The sequence below is a fragment of the Dermacentor variabilis genome, chromosome 3, assembly GCF_050947875.1.
Source record: "Dermacentor variabilis isolate Ectoservices chromosome 3, ASM5094787v1, whole genome shotgun sequence".
NCBI classification, from domain to species: domain Eukaryota; kingdom Metazoa; phylum Arthropoda; class Arachnida; order Ixodida; family Ixodidae; genus Dermacentor; species Dermacentor variabilis.
In genome coordinates, this window is record NC_134570.1 from 97404527 (window position 1) to 97422602 (window position 18076).

Below are 18076 nucleotides of genomic sequence, written 5' to 3' on the forward strand. Positions count from 1 at the left end.
CACCGCCGCTTTCTTAAGTAGCGACAACCTTTGTTGCGCGCTGCCTTTTCCCCTCACACCAAATCCGGTTCCGGTATTTCCGCTTCCGGCATTTCCGGTTTAAAAATTTCTGGTTCCGGCGTTTCCGCTTCCTGAAGTTGCGCTGCGGGAATTTCCGCGTTGACTGCTGTTGGACGATGGTGAGATGCCCGCGCGTGCTTAGCAGAGCTGTGGCAGTCACCATAAGAAAAATGCAAAGGGGACAAGCTGTGTATTCCGCTGAAGTAGTAGTTCGCGGTCGCTGTTTTCCAAATGCACGAAAAACGGCAGTGGTCTCCAAGCGCCTAGGCACTACATTCCACTGTACGTTGTCGCTCGTGTCACAACCCGTCGCAGGTTGACGCGAAGCAGCGAACACGAGCAGATCGCTGGTTACAGTAGGCGGTGGTTCTTGGATGGAATCGCATTCACAGTTTCAACCGCAGCTCGATCGTGCAATTAAAGCCTTTCCAGCGGCGCGAAAGTAAACAACGCTAAAGAACAAAGCGTCACTTCCACTCGGAACAGGAAGCTGCAGCTACGTATGTTCCGCTTGCCGCCGGAAGCTAAGGGGGTGAGTAGGCGAGGGGCGTGGAGGAGAAGGGCAGGTTGGCGGTACTTAACCTGGTCGGCGGAAACGTGTATGAAGGGGCTTTAGTCCACATCACAGATTGCTTTCAGGATATGGTGGCTGCACTGTAAGCAGCAGTCGCCGAAGTTGAGCCCCTTCTCTCTCGCCTCTCCCCCCCCCCACCCCTCCCGTGCCTCACTTGCAAAAGACGGCGCGTTTCCGCCACGAAGCAAGAAATATTTAAGAGTGGAAACTCCGCTGTTTGCGGCGACCAATAAAGGTCACAAGCCCGCTGATATATTTTCATGCTGGCGGCACCTGGCGGCATGGGAAGAAATTACCGCCGTTCCGGTTGCCAGGGCAACCGGTTGAGCGTGTTGCTCCCGTTCGGCCGCGCGCGCCTGACTTCTACCACGGAGTGGCCGGAGCCGCCGAGCCGCCTGCCGGGCGCTGCTTTTTTTTTTTTTTTTTTTCCGCTGCGGTTTCTACGACGCGCCGCATGGTGCCACCACTGCATACGGTAGCGTCGGCGCATGCAACAATTGTGACTTTATCTGGTCGCCCGCGCTCGCTCGCGCTGACGGGAGTTTCACCTCCTATATGTCTTACTCCGTGGTTTCCGCCCAGCCTTCCTCCCTCGCGCGCACGATATTGAGCCGCAATCATCGGCTGACCCTCGCAAGTCAGTTGTTAGCCCATGTTAGTACGGCAAACGTACGTTTTAACGCAATAGCATTAAGGGCCCCGTGTTGCAGAAAATCCGGCGTCGGACGTTATTTTGGCAAAAAGATTTTCGAACCACCCATACCCACCCATTGGACCACAGATCTCCAGTGAACATTCAAAGGACATCTTACAACGAATATTTTGACGTCTGTCGGATATTCACAGAAGTCCCAGTGATGTACTACGGATGTCTGTAGGATTGTCTGAAACAAAAGAAATGCACGTCCAAGAAACGTCTATCATACATCAACATTGGTTATTCAGATGTCTGCAGGAAGTTTGAAAATAAGCCATTGGACCACCAATGTCCTACAGATGTCCAGCAGAGATCTGAAATGGGACATTCAAACGTTCCTTTGTGCTCGCTATTTTAACGCCGTTAAGGGCACCGTCCTGCATCCTGCGACCAGTGTTGGACGTTGTTTCTACAAAAACATTTTCGAATCAGCCATGCCCAGGCCCACCATGTGGTGCAAGGAAGCTACTGCACTAATTGAATTTCTCAAGCTAAAATACGCAGAAAATCGTAAAGTACGACTTACGCACAACCTACAGACATGATAGCGTCGGATTGTAATTTAACTATAGGAGAAAAGATATTTCTGTTATGCAGAAACTCAAAGAAACCCCTTTTCCAGCGTTTCTATCATTCGTAGACCAGCCACGGCGTCCACCATTTGCGTACGCCTCTGCATGAGTATGTCAGGGACCACGGAGCAGCGCGTCCGGTTCCTTGCAAAACCTTCAGATGGCGCTTGTCTTCACCGCATTGTAGTTCATGCAAGAGGCCGCGCTTCTACCAGAAAGCCTGCCTTTGTGCATACCATTTGGGGCCAGTGTTTCCCAGTAAACATTACAGTTACATATGCTCCAGTTGCCGGGAAGCGCGAGAAGCGGTCGAGGATATTTGAATGCTATCGCGTTCTGATTTTGAAAAAAAAGTTGCCGCTCATTTTCTCCGCTGTAACCGATAGTCCATTGTGACATAGTCCGTTAAAAGCGAACTTCGTTGCATTAGAAGAATAGATAGAACAAACTAAGGCTGACACATGGTCCATTATATCCAAAAGTCTGTTGTACCTGGGTCTGTGTAGACTAGAGTGTAGACTGTAGAGCGTAGGCTGTAGTAGATATTCGGTTCGCGAATCGAATTGTTCGAATGTTCACGATTTGATTCAATATTCGCACAACCCTACTTATTGCCTTCGTAATGAAGCACTTGGGACCTCAAGAATACTTCGTTATACAGGTCACTTCATTGTAAAGATTGGGCACCATAGTGCTAGCGGCAGAGTAGGCCAAGCACATTCAGGAAAAGGAAGGCTTCCAACGAGAATTCAAAGGATGCTTGGTGAAAGATGTTAATAATTTTTTAACTGCGCATTTCGTCTTACGGATTGCACAACAGCAGCCGACCTTATGACGTCGAAGTTCGTGACGTAATACATGGCTGCACAACAGCAGCCGACCTTATGACGTCGAAGTTCGTGACGTAATACATGGCAAAGCCTGGCAGATATGTAAGCTATAGATGCAGAGCATGGAATGCCAATGTTGCTTGTGCTGGTTTTTACGGCTAGTTTCCATAACTTGCCGAGCAGAAGCGGGAAGATTGTACCTGAATTTGCTATAGCTGCCGGTGGGCCACAGTTGTGCCACTTTTCGACGTGTTCGACCATTAGACCTACTGGGTTTTTCTTCTTTTCTGCACTTGGTGTGTGTGTGTGTGCGTGTGTGTGTGTGCGCGCGCGCATAGTGTGGGGAGGGTATTATATCTACTGCCAAGCATGGACCCTCCCATGTGGTCACCATTGTAGTGTCAACCAGTAGCTGAGTGGCAGCTGTGGAGCATAGTGGGAGCATCGACGGGCGTTCTTTGTAAAGCAACTAATCAGCTCCGGGGACAGCTAAATTCTTTCATTGTACAGGCAAATTTGTTGTCGTGGTTTTCACTGTGGAGGCATTCACAATACATGTGAAGGACGGGCATTCGGACAAAACATACTGAATCCGTCATTATATAGGTTGTTTAGTTGTAGAGGCGTTAGACTATGGGGGGGTCATAACGGAGCCAAAGATAACATGGCAAGTTTCGAGAACATTTACTGCGTGGGAGTTAAAAAGTCTGCAGTGTCATGCTGGGGTAATGGCATGAAATTCAGGAATGGAAGTTTAGGCGATATTTTCTCTTGTGATCAACCTCCTGCTGCAAAAAATAAAAATTGAGTTTCGAAAGAATACTGTGTCAGTGTAAAGTGCTTTAGTGCTTCCTTTTAGTGCTCCTTTGTGGTGTGCATTTCTTGCTTATCATGGTTTCACATGCAAAAAAAAAAAAAAAATGTTATGTCTGTTAGCAAGCCCTCAGGGTTCACTTATACCAGTAAAGAACAAGCTAACAAATTTTATATGGCTCCTTTGCCAAAGACATAAAGAGCATAAAATGAGACAACAACAACAACAAAAAAGCCTAGATGCCCGTTTACTGAAGCTTCAAGATTTTCTTGAGTGTTTTTTTGGAGTGGCGTCGCCATTTAGCCCAGATGATTTCCTCTTCTTGGATTTCGCAGACTTGGCACTCGTGTTCCCACTGCTCGTCTGAACTCTGCCAAGAAGAAGAAAGATTCCGCATTAGAACTTTTCCTGCGCACATTTTTGCACTGCAACAGCAACTATACAGTCACCCATTAAAAAAGTAGTGAAAGGAATTGTTGAGGGAAAAGTAAACCAGATAAGATTTAATGGCTTAGATAGAATAAACCTCTCTCTAAATTTTGCTGTGGAGGCTTTACTGGGTATCACAAATGCAGTGTTTTCAGCTAGCACATTTGACTCGACTCAAAAACTTAGCAAAGTAACACCAACACTTGGAAAAGAAAAAAAATTAGTAGCTAGTTAACCAATGTTAGCCTATATTACTGCTTTTTTTGCAGTTTCCAAGGTAACTGGAAGACTGCTTTGCACAATGTAGAAGGTAGACAGAGAGAGAACATTTGTTAAAATACAGGGACACAGCAAATAAGTATATAAAAGAAAAAAGCACTGAATTAGCCCTACTAGCATTGAGTGAACATATCGGATTCTGTGTTTAAAATTTAACAGAAGCATTTCAAGTCATAAATTGCAGTGCTACTAATCACTTTAAAGGCTTTGGCACCAGCGGTACTTCTAACAAGTTAGATACTGTGAATTGGCAGACAGATAGTAGAAATTATATAATAATACAGGGGCTGCACAAAAACCTACTCTTGGTCCTTTCTTGTTTATATTGTATGTCAATTACCTTGCATCCAACTTTCTATAATGTGTCCTATATGCAGATGACTCCAATGTGAAACAGCTGGTTAAATGATGAACGCAAGAATGGTAACCAAACTCTTAGCTGGCTTTCACTTGTTACTTGAGGAACATTTCCAAAAATAAGCATAAGCTTTTTTTTTATTCGTTGAACTTGCTCTTTACTAAATCCAAAGAGCTCCTCTTGAGTGATACTCCTGAAAGTTAGCCATACTAAATTCTTAGGATTAGTTATCCATGCACATGAAGTAATGATGATTTACAACATGCAACAAGCCCTCCTACGCGCGTGCAGTGCACCACGGTGTCATGTTGAGGCAATGCAGGCTATTAGGATTAGTGTTCCATAGACCATTCTGCAGCGCAAGCGATTAGCAACGTTAAGGAGAAAAAATAAGCCAAGTTTTGTGCGTTAAGCGCAGCCTTGGAAAAGTAAATAGGCAAGTTCCTGCTTTTTACATTCTCGGGAAACTGTCTGAGACCTGCGGGGACCTTATATAAGCTTCACTTAGGCATGTCTTCTATTTTGAATTAGCAATACGTCAAACTATTTTGCGATCCCCTTCCAGCTTGATACATCCAGAATCAACTGCTTTTGGACCTTATGCAGGAGCATCAGCCACCATCGAGAACCTATGCATAATTATAACTCAGTTTACAGCCTATGTTAAATGAATATTTCATAACTAAACTTCATAAACATTTTGGTTTTTCTGTGGTACAGATCATTCTTTCTGCTGTGACTTTAGGGGAGAGAGCCTGTTCAGAGGGTCCCTGTGGAACAAAATCTGCAAAACTATTTAATTAACAGTCGACATCTTTAGAATGAAATCTATTTTTAGTATTTTTCACAAAATTAAAAAATTTATTGGTCCTGACTGCAGTACTTTTCAAATGGTTGGCGTGCGTAAATAATGAGTGCGTATATAATGAGGTAAGATTGAAATGTTTCTCTCAATATCAGCAGGTAATAAATACATGCCTATAACGAATATTGGATATAACAAAGTTATTTTGTGTCGGATGCAATTTTGTTATAACGCGATACAAATGCGCTTCCTGGGAGAAAATAATATTGAAAGATTGCCTCTGCTGTGACATCACAGAAATGACAAAATGCAATTGGCTGGTACATTTGTAAAAGTTCTCTCTGAGATATACAGTGGTGTATTAACCACTGTACTCTTAGATTTCCACCAGATATAGCAGTATTACATAGGTGCTGGGAGAACTTACCCTTTGAGAAGGGCGCCAAGCTTCATCTTGAGTGGCTTTCTCTTGCCCATTTTAGTACTCCTCAGGAACACCAGTGACTGTTCAAGCCCAGCATTGCCTCTAATGGGACACTGTAAACGGCAATAAGAAAAGCAAGCACACTTTAGTTTAATGGCTTCAATATCATGTACAGTTGTCTGAACATTCGAGAAAAAAAAAATGCCACGGCAATATGAGTACGTACTCGGTAAACCAGCTTATCTCAATGCAGGTTTGTTCCCACCACCAGTAACAGCATATGCAGGCATGCAATGTGTTCACATTACATAAATCATACCTAGGCATGAACTGGTCAGTGATTATATTGATGGCATTATACACAACAGAAAGCTGTAGAAAAGTCTACAATTACTCATTTCACTATACTATTTTGGGGTTTCCCAAACTGGCATTTTAACATCTTTTCTTCTTTAGCCATGTTTGTAATCCAGAAGTCCGTGTTGCTTGGCTAGTCGGTTCATATTGCTCAGTAGACTATAAATATTTATGGTCTACTGAGCTAACTTTGTCCTTGTGAAATATGTAGTACTGTAAGTAGGCTTCCAGGGAAAACACGGGGAATGCGGTAGATGGAAATTCAAGACAATGAGCAGAACGAGAACAAAGTGAAAGCAGGAGCCAACGTTTCGACAAGTGGACTTGTCTTCTTCGAGGCGACGTATGCTTTCCTCGCCACAGTATATATAGGTGGGGTTCTCCTAAAGTGGAGAGGGTGTAAGGCGGTTGGGTGCGGCAACGAGGGAAGGTGCGTAAGCGTGTCGAATTGAGAATAAAGGAATGTTGTGCACAAGGCCAAGGCCAGGGCCACCCACGCCCCACACCCCCACCCCCGTCTGTCAACCATATGTCAACGCACGCACGTTTGCCGGCATGTCAACGACGTCTGACACGCCGGCTGAAAAAACAAAAAACAAAAAAAAGGGGATTAGCCAAGAACCCAAACTAAGTGTTGTTGCCTATAGCTTGAAATTTAACATAGCGAATAGATTCTAAAGCTCCCTTTGAAACGTTTGTGCCTATTGGTTGCAATGTCTTGAACTTATGGATAAGCTATGATTCTCTGTATTTTCTTTCTCGTTCAGAACGAAAATTTGACTGTAAAATGTAGAGTTTAAGTTCATCAAAGTTATAACCTGGTTGGTTGAAATGCTCGCTGGCAGCTTTGGAAAGCTTTCTAGTTGTGTCCGCGCGATGTCCGTTTAATCTGACGTTCATTGATTGTCCTGTTTCACCGATATATTGCTTCTTACAGAAGGAACATTCAAGCATATAAATCACATTTGAACTTGTACAAGTGAAGCCAGATTTGACTTCATGTGTATAACTGTTTGCAGTGCTTTTAATTTTAATGACACTTTGAAGGTGCCTGCAGGTTTTGCACCTGGGGCGGCAACATGCTTCTATTACGGGGGAATGCTGTTGGCTGACTTTTGCATGCACTAACATGTCTTTAAAGTTCCTGTTTCGGCGATAGGTAACCCTAGGTGCATCTGGGAATGCTTTTCTCAGACGCTCGTTACTTGATAATATTGGGTGGTATTTTCGTAGGATGTTGTTTATGTTTGGGAGTGCATTAGAATATATATTTTGTTATAAAGGCTGGCGGTCTGTCAGATTCTTGTGTGGGCTGTTTCTTTGCCAATTCCGACCGTCTCTCCAATCTTGACGCGGCATCATAAGCTCTATCGAGAGCAACTTGGGGATAGTTCCTTTCTGCTAGCGTTGTTTTAAGGTCATTTAGGTGGTGGATATAATCGTGCTCTTCACTGCAGTTTCTTCTTATTCGTTTCACTTGTCCGTCAAAAATTTCTTGCTTGCAATGTCGCGGGTGATGACTGTTGTAGTCTAAACATTTCTGGCTATCCGTAGGCTTCCGGTAAAGTGTCATTCTCAGTTTTCCGTTTTCTATGTAGACCGTCGTGCCCAGCAAGTTGATCTGACCAGAAGAGTGGTGAGCAGTAAATTTAATACTCGAGTGAAAGCGATTGAAATGGCTAATTAAGTCGATTAAGGCACTTGTGCCATGTTCCCATATTATAAATATGTCGTCAATGTAACGAAGATAGGTGTGGGGTTTTAAAGGGCATAGGATTCCAACAGGTCTGCTTCAAGCTGTCTCATGAAAATGTTCGCATACATGGGAGCGAATGGTGTACCCATGCTAGTGCCGAAAGTTTGCAGGTAGTGAATAGAATCGAATTCGAAATAGTTGAGCATGAGAACTAACCTAAGGAGTGATAAGTAAACTTCAGGAGCGTGCGCTTGAGTATTGATTGCGAGGGATCTAGAAACGGCTTCATTTCCTTCACTCATGGGAATGTTGGTGTAAAGGGCAGAAACATCCAAAGTGACTAGAATAGCGCGGTCAGAAAGGATTTGGTTGGCATTGATTCCGTCGATAATTCGAAGGAAGTGCGGCGTGTTTTGAACGAAAGATGGGAGGGTGGTGGGGATGTTTGGCAGGTGGTGATTTAAGAATTTAGATAGTGACTCAGTAGGTGTGTTGTTATTAGACACAATAGGCCGACCTGGGATTTCTGCTGTAAATATTTCTTCGACAGGAACTTTATGTATTTTAGGAAGAAGATAAAAGCGGCCTGCGTTTTTGTTCTTGGGCATCATGAAGCGATATTCAGATTGCGTGACTAGTTCCCTGGACAGGAGCTCCGCTATTGTGTTTATCACAATATTGCTGTAATCTGAAGTTGGGTTAGAGTCGAGTATGCTGTAATGGGTGTGGTTGCTCAGTTGCTTAGAGGTCTCATTCTTGTACTTTTCTATAGGCCAGATTACGATACTGCCGCCTTTGTCTGCTGGTTTTATTACAATATCATTCCTTTTCGCAAGTTCTTTAAGGATTTGGTGTTGAGCGGGGTCAAATTTTTGCGTTTCTGGAATAACTAGGCTTATGATTTAATGCTATTTACCTGCAAGGGATATCACTTGACATCCTTCAGCATTTATGCATTTTCCAGGAGCTGACCCTTTACCGTGAGACAGAAGGAAGAGAGCTTGCTCAAAGAGTATTGTTATGAAACATTCCTCTGTGGACAAGAATAATTAAGTATTCCACCATACATTTCAAATAGTAAAACCCTCCTACTCTACTTGGGAAAGATTACCAGCAGGCAAACAAGGGAAACCTCAGCCTGGAGCTGTATCAACAAGGGGACTCGACAAGGGGCATCTCGCCTTAAAGTATGCTACACCAGCTTCTAAAGTGAATACTCACCACCTGTTGTGGCTAGGTTCAGGAATGATCAATACTCGGGAAAGGATACTAAGAGCTGCCAAGCCAAGCCACAAGTAGACAGACAGACAGTTATAGGCATTGGCTCATGGACGGTAAGCCACTACTGCCCACGCTGTTACTTAAAGGGACACTAAAGGCAAATATTAGGTAAGGCTAATGTGATAGATTAATGCTCGAAAACGTCTAAGGCATCAATATTATTGCGAACAAAGATTTAGTAATCGAGAAATTGAGGTAAATGCAGGACACAATTTACGACTCGCCCGGGACATTCAAGTACTAACTCGATGACCTAGGTACTCCTCATTGTTAATTCTGTCCCTAGTACTCAATTTCTCGTAATAAACAAGATCATTGCATTGTATTATAAGACAAAAGAAAATGCTACTTGTCTATTTCTATTCAATGTTTAGAAAGAAGAAATCATTGCCTTGCTGACGACGCGGGCGGTCGAAAGGTTTTGTTTCTGCTTGACTCTACACTGCCTGTGCTCTTGCATTTCAGCATTTATGTTATCGCATAGCTGCGCTAGCTTTACTAGCTCATAAAAGTTACACAAACTGAAAGTAGCAGAAAATTCCACGTCCACGTGATGACGTGGGATGCCTGAACAGTCCATGCCACTTGACCGAAAGTAGCTGCAGCAGCAAATCCAATGCTCTGTCGTGGCACGGTGTCTCCATGGCTGCATGTTTGCGCTTTGCGCTGTCTGTCGGGCGCCATTTTACTCACTAACGGCAGTGAAGGGCAGTGATGGTGTATGCAATGTCACCGCTTGCCCGCTCGGGGCTGAGTGATTTGAATTGATTTGTATGCGATTTTCTCTTACAGTAAGACTTTTCTTGCCACAAAACAAGTACTGTGAGGTTTATGGAATGGCATTTTAACAGTCCCCATCGACTTAGTATTTGCCCTTAGTGTCCCTTTAATTCAACATCTATGCCAAAGTGCAAGCTCAGGAGAGAAAAGAAGTGTTCCCTTGTTGAAATGTTGGCTCCAGGCTGAAGCTTCCCCTGTTTGCCCACTGGTGATGAATTTGTCTCCCCCTTCCAGCAGCACCTTTTTGTCGGTTGCATCTTAGGTAAAATGGCAGGTGAAAAGTGGTTTTCCAGGTGAATGTGGCTTGGGGCCATTTTACCATGTCTGCCACTAGTTCCCACTATCACCTCAGTCACCATAGTTGGCCAAATGGAGAAATGCTGGTCCACAAGAGGGTTCAGTAAGTTCAACTTTGAGCTGTTCCATCTTAGCTGTGGTAGGTGAGAAGGAAGCAAAGGAGTATTGTGGTATGCCAGATTCAAGGATCCATCCCAAAGTGGGCAGGAGTGGACACTGTATTCCACCAAGACATAAGTACCCTGATAACTTACTTGCACACAATGTGAAGTGTCTACTATCCTTTTAGAACAATAATTATTTATCATGCCACTGAGACGAGCAGAGACTACAAAAGTGCAAACAAGAAGGATTCTTCGCAGAAAAGATGGTTGTCTTACCTCCATGCCGATGTTGGCACACTGCTTGGCAACCAACAGCAACAGGTCACACACTTCGACCAGCAGGTGTTGTTTGGGGTCGCTCTTCTCTGCCATTTCGGTCATGAGCTGCACTCGACCAGGTCATCGAAGCATAACATGAAACAGCAATTAAGAGACTTGAATCATATCATTAAGAGCGCTATGCAAAGGACACAACCATGCAATAGAAGAATGGAAGTTTGGGAAAGTAAAACTACAGTTATATATTTTGCTCAGAAGGTAATGAAAGAAAAGGTGTGAAATATCTGATGCTGAAATTAAGTCATACGGGCTGACTCTATTTCTGTGTTTAAAAATGCAGAACCGACGGCAGAAGTTGCACTTCTGCCATAGAACAAGATTAAAGGAGAAAGGCAGGGAGTTTAACCAAAACAAAAAATCTAGCTTGCGACTCTACAAGAAAAAGGTTGGGGAGAGGTAGAAAGATAAGGAAATAGAAAAACGCAGAGCTCATACGTACGACAGCCATTCACACTACAAGGTAACAGTTAACATTATCAGTCAGTGCTAAAATGAGAAAGGGGGTTAACCGAGGGGCCCGATATTTATTAATCATATCATGACAAGCCAACAAACAAAGACACCAAGGAAAACATAGGGGAAGTTACTTGTGCTTACTAATTGAATTAAAGAAATGATAAATGAATGGAAATGAAAGTGGATGAAAAAACAACTTGCCGCAGGTGAGGAATGATCCCATGTCATCGCATTACGCTTGCGATGCTTCACACGCGTAATGCGACGACGTGGAATCATTCCCCACCTGCGGCAAGTTTTTTTCATCCACTGCATCGCACATGTAATGCGAAGACGTGGGATCGTTCCCCACCTGTGGTAAGTTGTTTTTTCATCCACTTTCATTTCCATTCATTTATCATTTCTTTAATTCAATTAGTAAGTTAACTTCCCCTACGTTTTCCTTGGTGTCTTTGTTTGTTGGCTTCTCACGATGCAGTCAGTCCTAAAGCCACACAGGTTTGTTGTCCCTGCACCTCAGATTGCTATGCATGATAAGCAGCCACTAACAGCAACATCACTATTGCTATTTTCAGGGTAGCTTGAGGGTGGCACGCTGGACACATGCTCCCTGCCCCACGAAATTTCTGTGTCAGTATGTGGCTTGCCCAGCTCCCCCTCTCACTCCGCCTCACCGTCCCAGGTAAAGTGAGTGGCCCGCCTCCCCCCCCCCCCCCGAAAATAATTGTCACTCCACCCCTCATTGCCACCGTTAGCAATGGCATTTTTGCTAGGAGTCAAGCTTGCATCCATTCCAAGCTTATTGTACTGGTTAAAACGCGTTGGCAGACAGTTGGTTAGAATCCATGATAGAATGTTTAAGTGTGGCGGAATGAGGACGTAGAAAGGAACAGACACACAGAGACGGCACTATTGCTTTTTTTTTTTTTGTGCTGCTTTTGCTTACATCATAATCATCGTCGTCAACCTATTTTACGTCCACTGCAGGATGAAAGCCTCTCCCTGCAATCTCCAATTGCACAACTATGTTAAGTGCCTGAAGGGCATTATGGTGACACATTAATTCAAACGCCTTGAAAATGAGTTATACATTCAAACCTTTCCTTTCCTCATATGAGCATATGAATGAAATTTTAGCTAATATTGGAATGGCTACTATCACAGTTTAACAAAACACCGTATGAGCCCTGCTGCTCTCTCCCTGCTCAATGTTACGGTTTCATGAACCAACTAAACTCTCAAGCATACCAAGCAGGCATCATATACACTCAAAGGAAAAGAAGTGCAATTTGCGCTACAATAAATGTATTAAAGATTTCTTCAAACAGAGAATATGGATGATTAAGTGGTTCCCATGCACACATTTTATGACTCAGGGCACCTATCAGACAAGTAATCATGAAATACTAATGAACACTTTGACAAAAGCAATGAAACCACCTCTCTTATTATGAGATGAAGTTATTAAAAGAGTTCATAACCGCCTACAGATTTGTAAAAAGCTGATGCTGCTAATTTCTGCAGATGTGCATACTAGGATGCCAGAAAGGGATTTACTAGAATGTGGAAGAGCGCAACTGTCATGCCTCTAGCAGACATCCAAAAGTGATGTGTCTATTTCCTCTTCGCCGATGGGTGCGCATGAAGTGAGGAAGATAGAGGCTTTACAAGAAACGCTGGCAGATGCCCGTGTGGCGGTGAGGTGGTAAGTCACATTGTTCATGCATGCTTGCTCGGGGCATGACAGTTGTGCCTCTTAGACAAGGACTATTCCCTAGACAATAAATATTTCTTTCTATAGTGGCATTGAATACTGTCAAGTCAGAAATTTCCTACGTGTAAGTACTGGCCTGGCCTCTATTTCCACAAATGCTATTCTATCAAGCACAACTTACCTTTACTGAGAGTTCACTCAGTGCTTCCAGTGCTGGAGTCAACTTCTCTTTAGAGTTGGCATCCACCTTGAGAAACAAGAGAGCGAGAGAACGTACTCACAGTTATACAGCACTGATGACCAGCTGTTGCAGCTACCATATTTGTACGAACATAACACAAGCCCCCTCCCCCCCTCTCCTCGCTTGCCAACACACACTCTTTTTTCTTTTTTAACAGAATTGCTACCAGTGCAAGAAGGCACACATATTTGTAAGCGGCACCATGCTCCAAGCTTAATGCTAAATTTTTTTGCTGAGTTCAGCACTTCATAATGCGGCGAGCTCAGCCACCATTTGACTAAGATTTACAGAAACGCGAGCCTCTCGATGGCAGGATGTACTGGACTGACTGAAAGAAGGATTGGGGGCAATGGCATAAAGCTTGGACCATATACTGCAAGAAACCTTGTTTAAGGACCTTAGATCCAATCCACTGTACTGAAACAGTCACACGGCCTCAGTGAATGAAGGCAGCTGCCTCAGCGGGTGCATCTTGCACGTCAATGTAGCAGATATGGCTGCAATACACATTGCTAGCTCACATAATAATCACTGTATGTATAATTACTGATTACTAATAATAATAATTTTTCTCCCACATCGAACATCTCCCCTTTTGTTATGTGCACAGTTGTATTTTGCTGTTTAAACACAATATCTTCAAGGTCATATTTCTGGTTACCTGCACAATTCGTAGAGCTGCAACAAGGAGTCCAAAAATGTGCAGTCTCTTGTAGTTGCGTTCAGCACAGTCCGTTGCACGTGGCACGAGGTGCTCAATAAAGTCGTGACAGTGTTCCTAAGGCGACAAACATGGCAACATTCAGCACTGGTCTCAAGTCCTATAGTCCTTTACTCAGACCAGTAATTCACTACTTACTGAAGAAAAGAACAATACAGAAATTTAGTTGCACTTCCATTAATTAACACAATAATCGGTAAGCTAAAATAATACTATTGACACAGAACAACGAACATGGGAAAACAAAAAGAAAAAGAAGCTGCTTCAATTGAAAGTAATTGACACAAACAATTCTGCATCACACCAATTTTACCCAAAACTAAAAGTGCCATTGTTCTTTGTTATCTGGGCTGCATCTTTAAATATTTGCCAGTGGCAACAAGTAGGAACGCAAATGGTACTTACAGGAAATGCCTCCATAAGCTTCACAAAAAGCTGTGGGCTGATGTGAGAGCTGCAAAAGAAGAAACAATGCATTACATCTTGAATCAATGCAGCCAATAGAAAGAGGTGTTTTGTTTGCTTACATGAAGAAAGAGCCTAATAAGATTTAAAGAACTATAGTTACGTCATAAGCAACACTGTTTAAAGGTGCAAGGTTTATCCTGGCTCATTTATTAGCGAAATATCAAAGTGGAATCTGTATCTATGGTGCAACCATAAAATCACTGCAGTACATTCAAACCCTAATGTATCGAAGGTGTGTGCAGATACTCTGCCATATGCTGAATAAGTTCAATGTAAAATCACCTGAGAAAATTGTGATTGTATAAAGATATAGAGCATTCAGATATAGTATTGAGCTTTGGGTACCGCAAAAGAACTCTGGAGGCCAGCCGCTTCTGAATTGGCTGCAAGATTCTATGTAAAAAATGGTTATGTCAGCTGGCAAATGCAACATGCCCTAAACTGAAAAGGGTCATATATTCCGTTGGCCCCCAGTAGACAATATAGAGAACCCGAAAGCGAGCTTCTCCACACAGCTCACCTGACCTACCCAAGATAACGCACCTCATGCTTACAACCGCAGTTAAGGTGTAAACATGCGGACTGGTGACATCATTCATCAGAATGAGTGTGCCAGCTTTAACGAGTCTCTCCCTCATACCTCCGTCATTTTTACATCCCTTTTCGTTCCCCATACTGCTGACCAATACCCAGGTGCCAGCAGTGTGCTAGGTAGTTACAGTGCTGTCAGCAGCCCTTCTTCTCTGTCAACCACTCGTTCTCTCTCTCTCTCTACCTCCCTAGCTCGCCCAACTAACGTCAAGTGCGCGAACTACGTAAATTGTAACGGGGCAACTGAAAACTCAGTGGAGCGGCGCCGCTGCGATTGGTAGAGATGCACATTTTCAAAACCTTATAATACTTTACGTGAAGCGCTTAAATATGTCACTTAATGATCAGAAGGACCTACCCTAACGACTCAGTTCGTCAGTAGAAAATTTTCAAAATCGTTTAAGGGTCCCTTTAAGAGAACTCAGATTATGCAACAAACAACTTACTTTTCGTCCAAGTAGGAGTCGAGCGTCTTCATGTATAGTGGCATGTACCAATGCTTGTCGACCTTCTTGACAGCCTATAAAGTAAATTAGGTATTCTGTCATAGCAATAAGTGGTTTCTTCAAAACTGTGTTATGTAGCAAATTTATTGTAACAAAGAGGCATCACAAGACATGAAAAATACTTTCTTTTAGTAAAACACAATTCCATGCATGGCTGTGGGAATATACAAAGTCATTTAATTGCCAAAATATTGCCTGCAGATGCTAGTAAGCATAACCAAGCATAAGTGCTTGCTGTCCAGTATGCAAACACCCAGACGGGCAAAAAGCATGTTGTTAGCTCTAAGCTCCAGACAGCCACAGCATAAGAAAGAAAGGACTGCTTTCCAACATGCAACAGACATTGTTCTGCATATTTCATTTTCTTTCATTTACTGATACTTAAGGGCTCACTGGGACATGACATTAGGAGAGCGTACAAGCATGTAATACTATACGAGCATTTCAGACACACAAGTGAAGTCCCATAATAACAAAAGTGCTAATTTTGACTATTTGGTTGAACATCGATATACTGAACAAACAGCACAGACAACAGGAGTACAAGAGGATGACAACACGGGCACTGACTATCAACTGGTGGTTTTATTCGTATGTCCAACAATAATAAAGAAAATGCAACTTCACTATAGTCAGTGGCAAGTCAGGAATGCAGTAGAGGCTCCTCCTCCTAAAAAAATGTGATGTGCCTGGCTATTTAGTCTGCTGCACTCGCAAGAAATCGTTCCCTTCTTACAAGCTTAATTGGCAGGAAGGCAAGGATCCCTAGCTGTTCAGTAAAAATGAGCATGCCGTGGTCACGTTGGTCATGCACCACACACACGATCAGCCAAGATGTCCAAGTGTGGGAAGTGAAGAAGACAGCTCAGTGCACAAACATTTCATTTGAAGAGAGAATTAGGAGCAGAATTTCACTGGCCTTGTACACAAAGTGTCTTTTTGCAAACATCCTCCACTCCCTTCTATGTGTAGGTGCGCGTCATTGCCGAGTTGTTGAAGTATGCCAGGAAAGGCTGAATGAAGTGACTGATCCCTTAACAGACCTGTCACTCGTGCCTGATGCACAAAAGTCTCCCCCAGCAGGGCAAGGATAAGAAAGAAGAAGGGGACAGCAGACAAAGCGATTCGGCAAGCGGACATGTCCCCTTTGAGGACAAACTTGTCGTTGTGGTTCTTGACCGATCAGTGACAGTAACTATGTTTGTGGCTTCACAGGAGTAGCTGCATAGTTCTTGTGTGCTCACATAAGTCAAGGTTTCTCCACAGTCACCTTTTTCAGTGACCCTATTAGTACTGGTCATCAACCAAGTGTACCAACTTCAAAAGGGCCAACTACGCTTTCTGCAGTGCCACTTAAACAAGCAACCAAAAGCTCACACTCTAACTTGGTTCAGAGAATCATTCCTGAAATTGCGACCTATGTAGTAGCCATGCTCAACCAACAACTTTCAAACTGTTGCATATTTTTATCTGTAGCGCACTGATTTTCTATCTATAAGTTCCATAGTAAAGCTCTATGATGTGGTGCAGACGATTTCTAATTCATCAAAGTTGAAAGAAATGTGTTTGTACATACCAATTCACTGCAAATTTTTTTGTGGCAGCGAACCTGTTAGGAAAGAAAAAGCTTGCAGAATCAGTGCACATAAAACATCGTGCACACTATGTTCGCTGCGTTATGATGTGATGCATGTTATTACACAATTACTTAATAGAGCATCCACAAAGTAAGTTCCAAATTATTTTTAAATCAGGTACCAACATTTGAAAGAAAGACACAATTTTAATGTTGCCAGACAAAGCGATGCGTGGACTGTTTTTACAGATACTAACTATTCTTAGGATTTTTTCGTAGCACAGCTAAGTCTTCTATTGTGGTTTCATGCTCATCTGCCTCCATTGACTGAAACCAGGATGTCCCTTCTGTCAGAAGCACAGCATGTTGTGAAACTAAACTTTCCATGAGAACCATTAATTGGCACTTGTAGATGATATCTGATAAAAAAAAAAGCATCTTTTTGTTTGTCTAATGTTCTCTGCCTCAAAAAAAAAAAAAACTTACTCCGTGGGTGCCCCTAGTACATCACTGTCAATTTTGTCATTACACAATTATGACGACGTGCACGTCTCTCTTGCTGACTGATCTCTCACACTTACCAGGAATGCACACAAGGCGCTCAATGCGTTCTTCATCCCGACATGTGACACTATAAAAAGGACAAAGAAAGGGTGATTAAATGGGAAAGCAAAGAGACATTCGGCATAACATATGGTATATACCGAAGCAGAGACAAGTGACCTGCCCACCTCACATTTGGAGCAAAGTCGGCGCACAATATGGCCAATGGCTTCCACTGTCTATAGCATAATTCACTAACAAACAACAGCACAAAGGTAGACTTGGCATTTTTTATCAAGAGGGCCTTCACGAGGCATGCAAATGATGAACAGCTGTGCTGCTTACCCAGAGTCACTTGCTCCATCACGGTGGACGTGAGAGACTCAACATCACTGCGAACATCCAAAATGGTGCCAAACTGCACACAAAGAAAGGAGCCAAATAAGAACCTACGCCGATTCTTACTTCACATGGTTGTTGAGGTCTGCTTCTAATTTTTTTTTAATTACAGAAATACATTTTACAGAAAAAATTCAACTACGTTTTACTATCTTTAAACATCTG

The 18076-nt window shown here is 43.1% G+C and overlaps 1 protein-coding gene across 2 annotated transcripts in view; it reads right to left on the bottom strand.

The window, feature by feature from the left end:
• Nucleotides 1–3777: 3777 nt before the first annotated feature.
• LOC142576075 (myb-binding protein 1A-like) overlaps nt 3778–18076 on the bottom strand; it is a 66111-nt gene continuing 51812 nt past the window's right edge. For both annotated transcript variants that reach the window (XM_075686011.1, XM_075686010.1), the window contains exons 22-31: nt 17858–17930; nt 17551–17600; nt 16970–17002; nt 15334–15407; nt 14234–14282; nt 13769–13885; nt 13048–13113; nt 10634–10741; nt 5846–5955; nt 3778–3917 (exon numbers count right to left, since the gene is read on the bottom strand). In XM_075686011.1, coding sequence (XP_075542126.1) covers nt 3806–3917; nt 5846–5955; nt 10634–10741; nt 13048–13113; nt 13769–13885; nt 14234–14282; nt 15334–15407; nt 16970–17002; nt 17551–17600; nt 17858–17930 — 792 coding nt within the window. In that variant the 3' untranslated portion in view covers nt 3778–3805. The remainder of the gene's footprint in view (nt 3918–5845; nt 5956–10633; nt 10742–13047; nt 13114–13768; nt 13886–14233; nt 14283–15333; nt 15408–16969; nt 17003–17550; nt 17601–17857; nt 17931–18076) is intronic.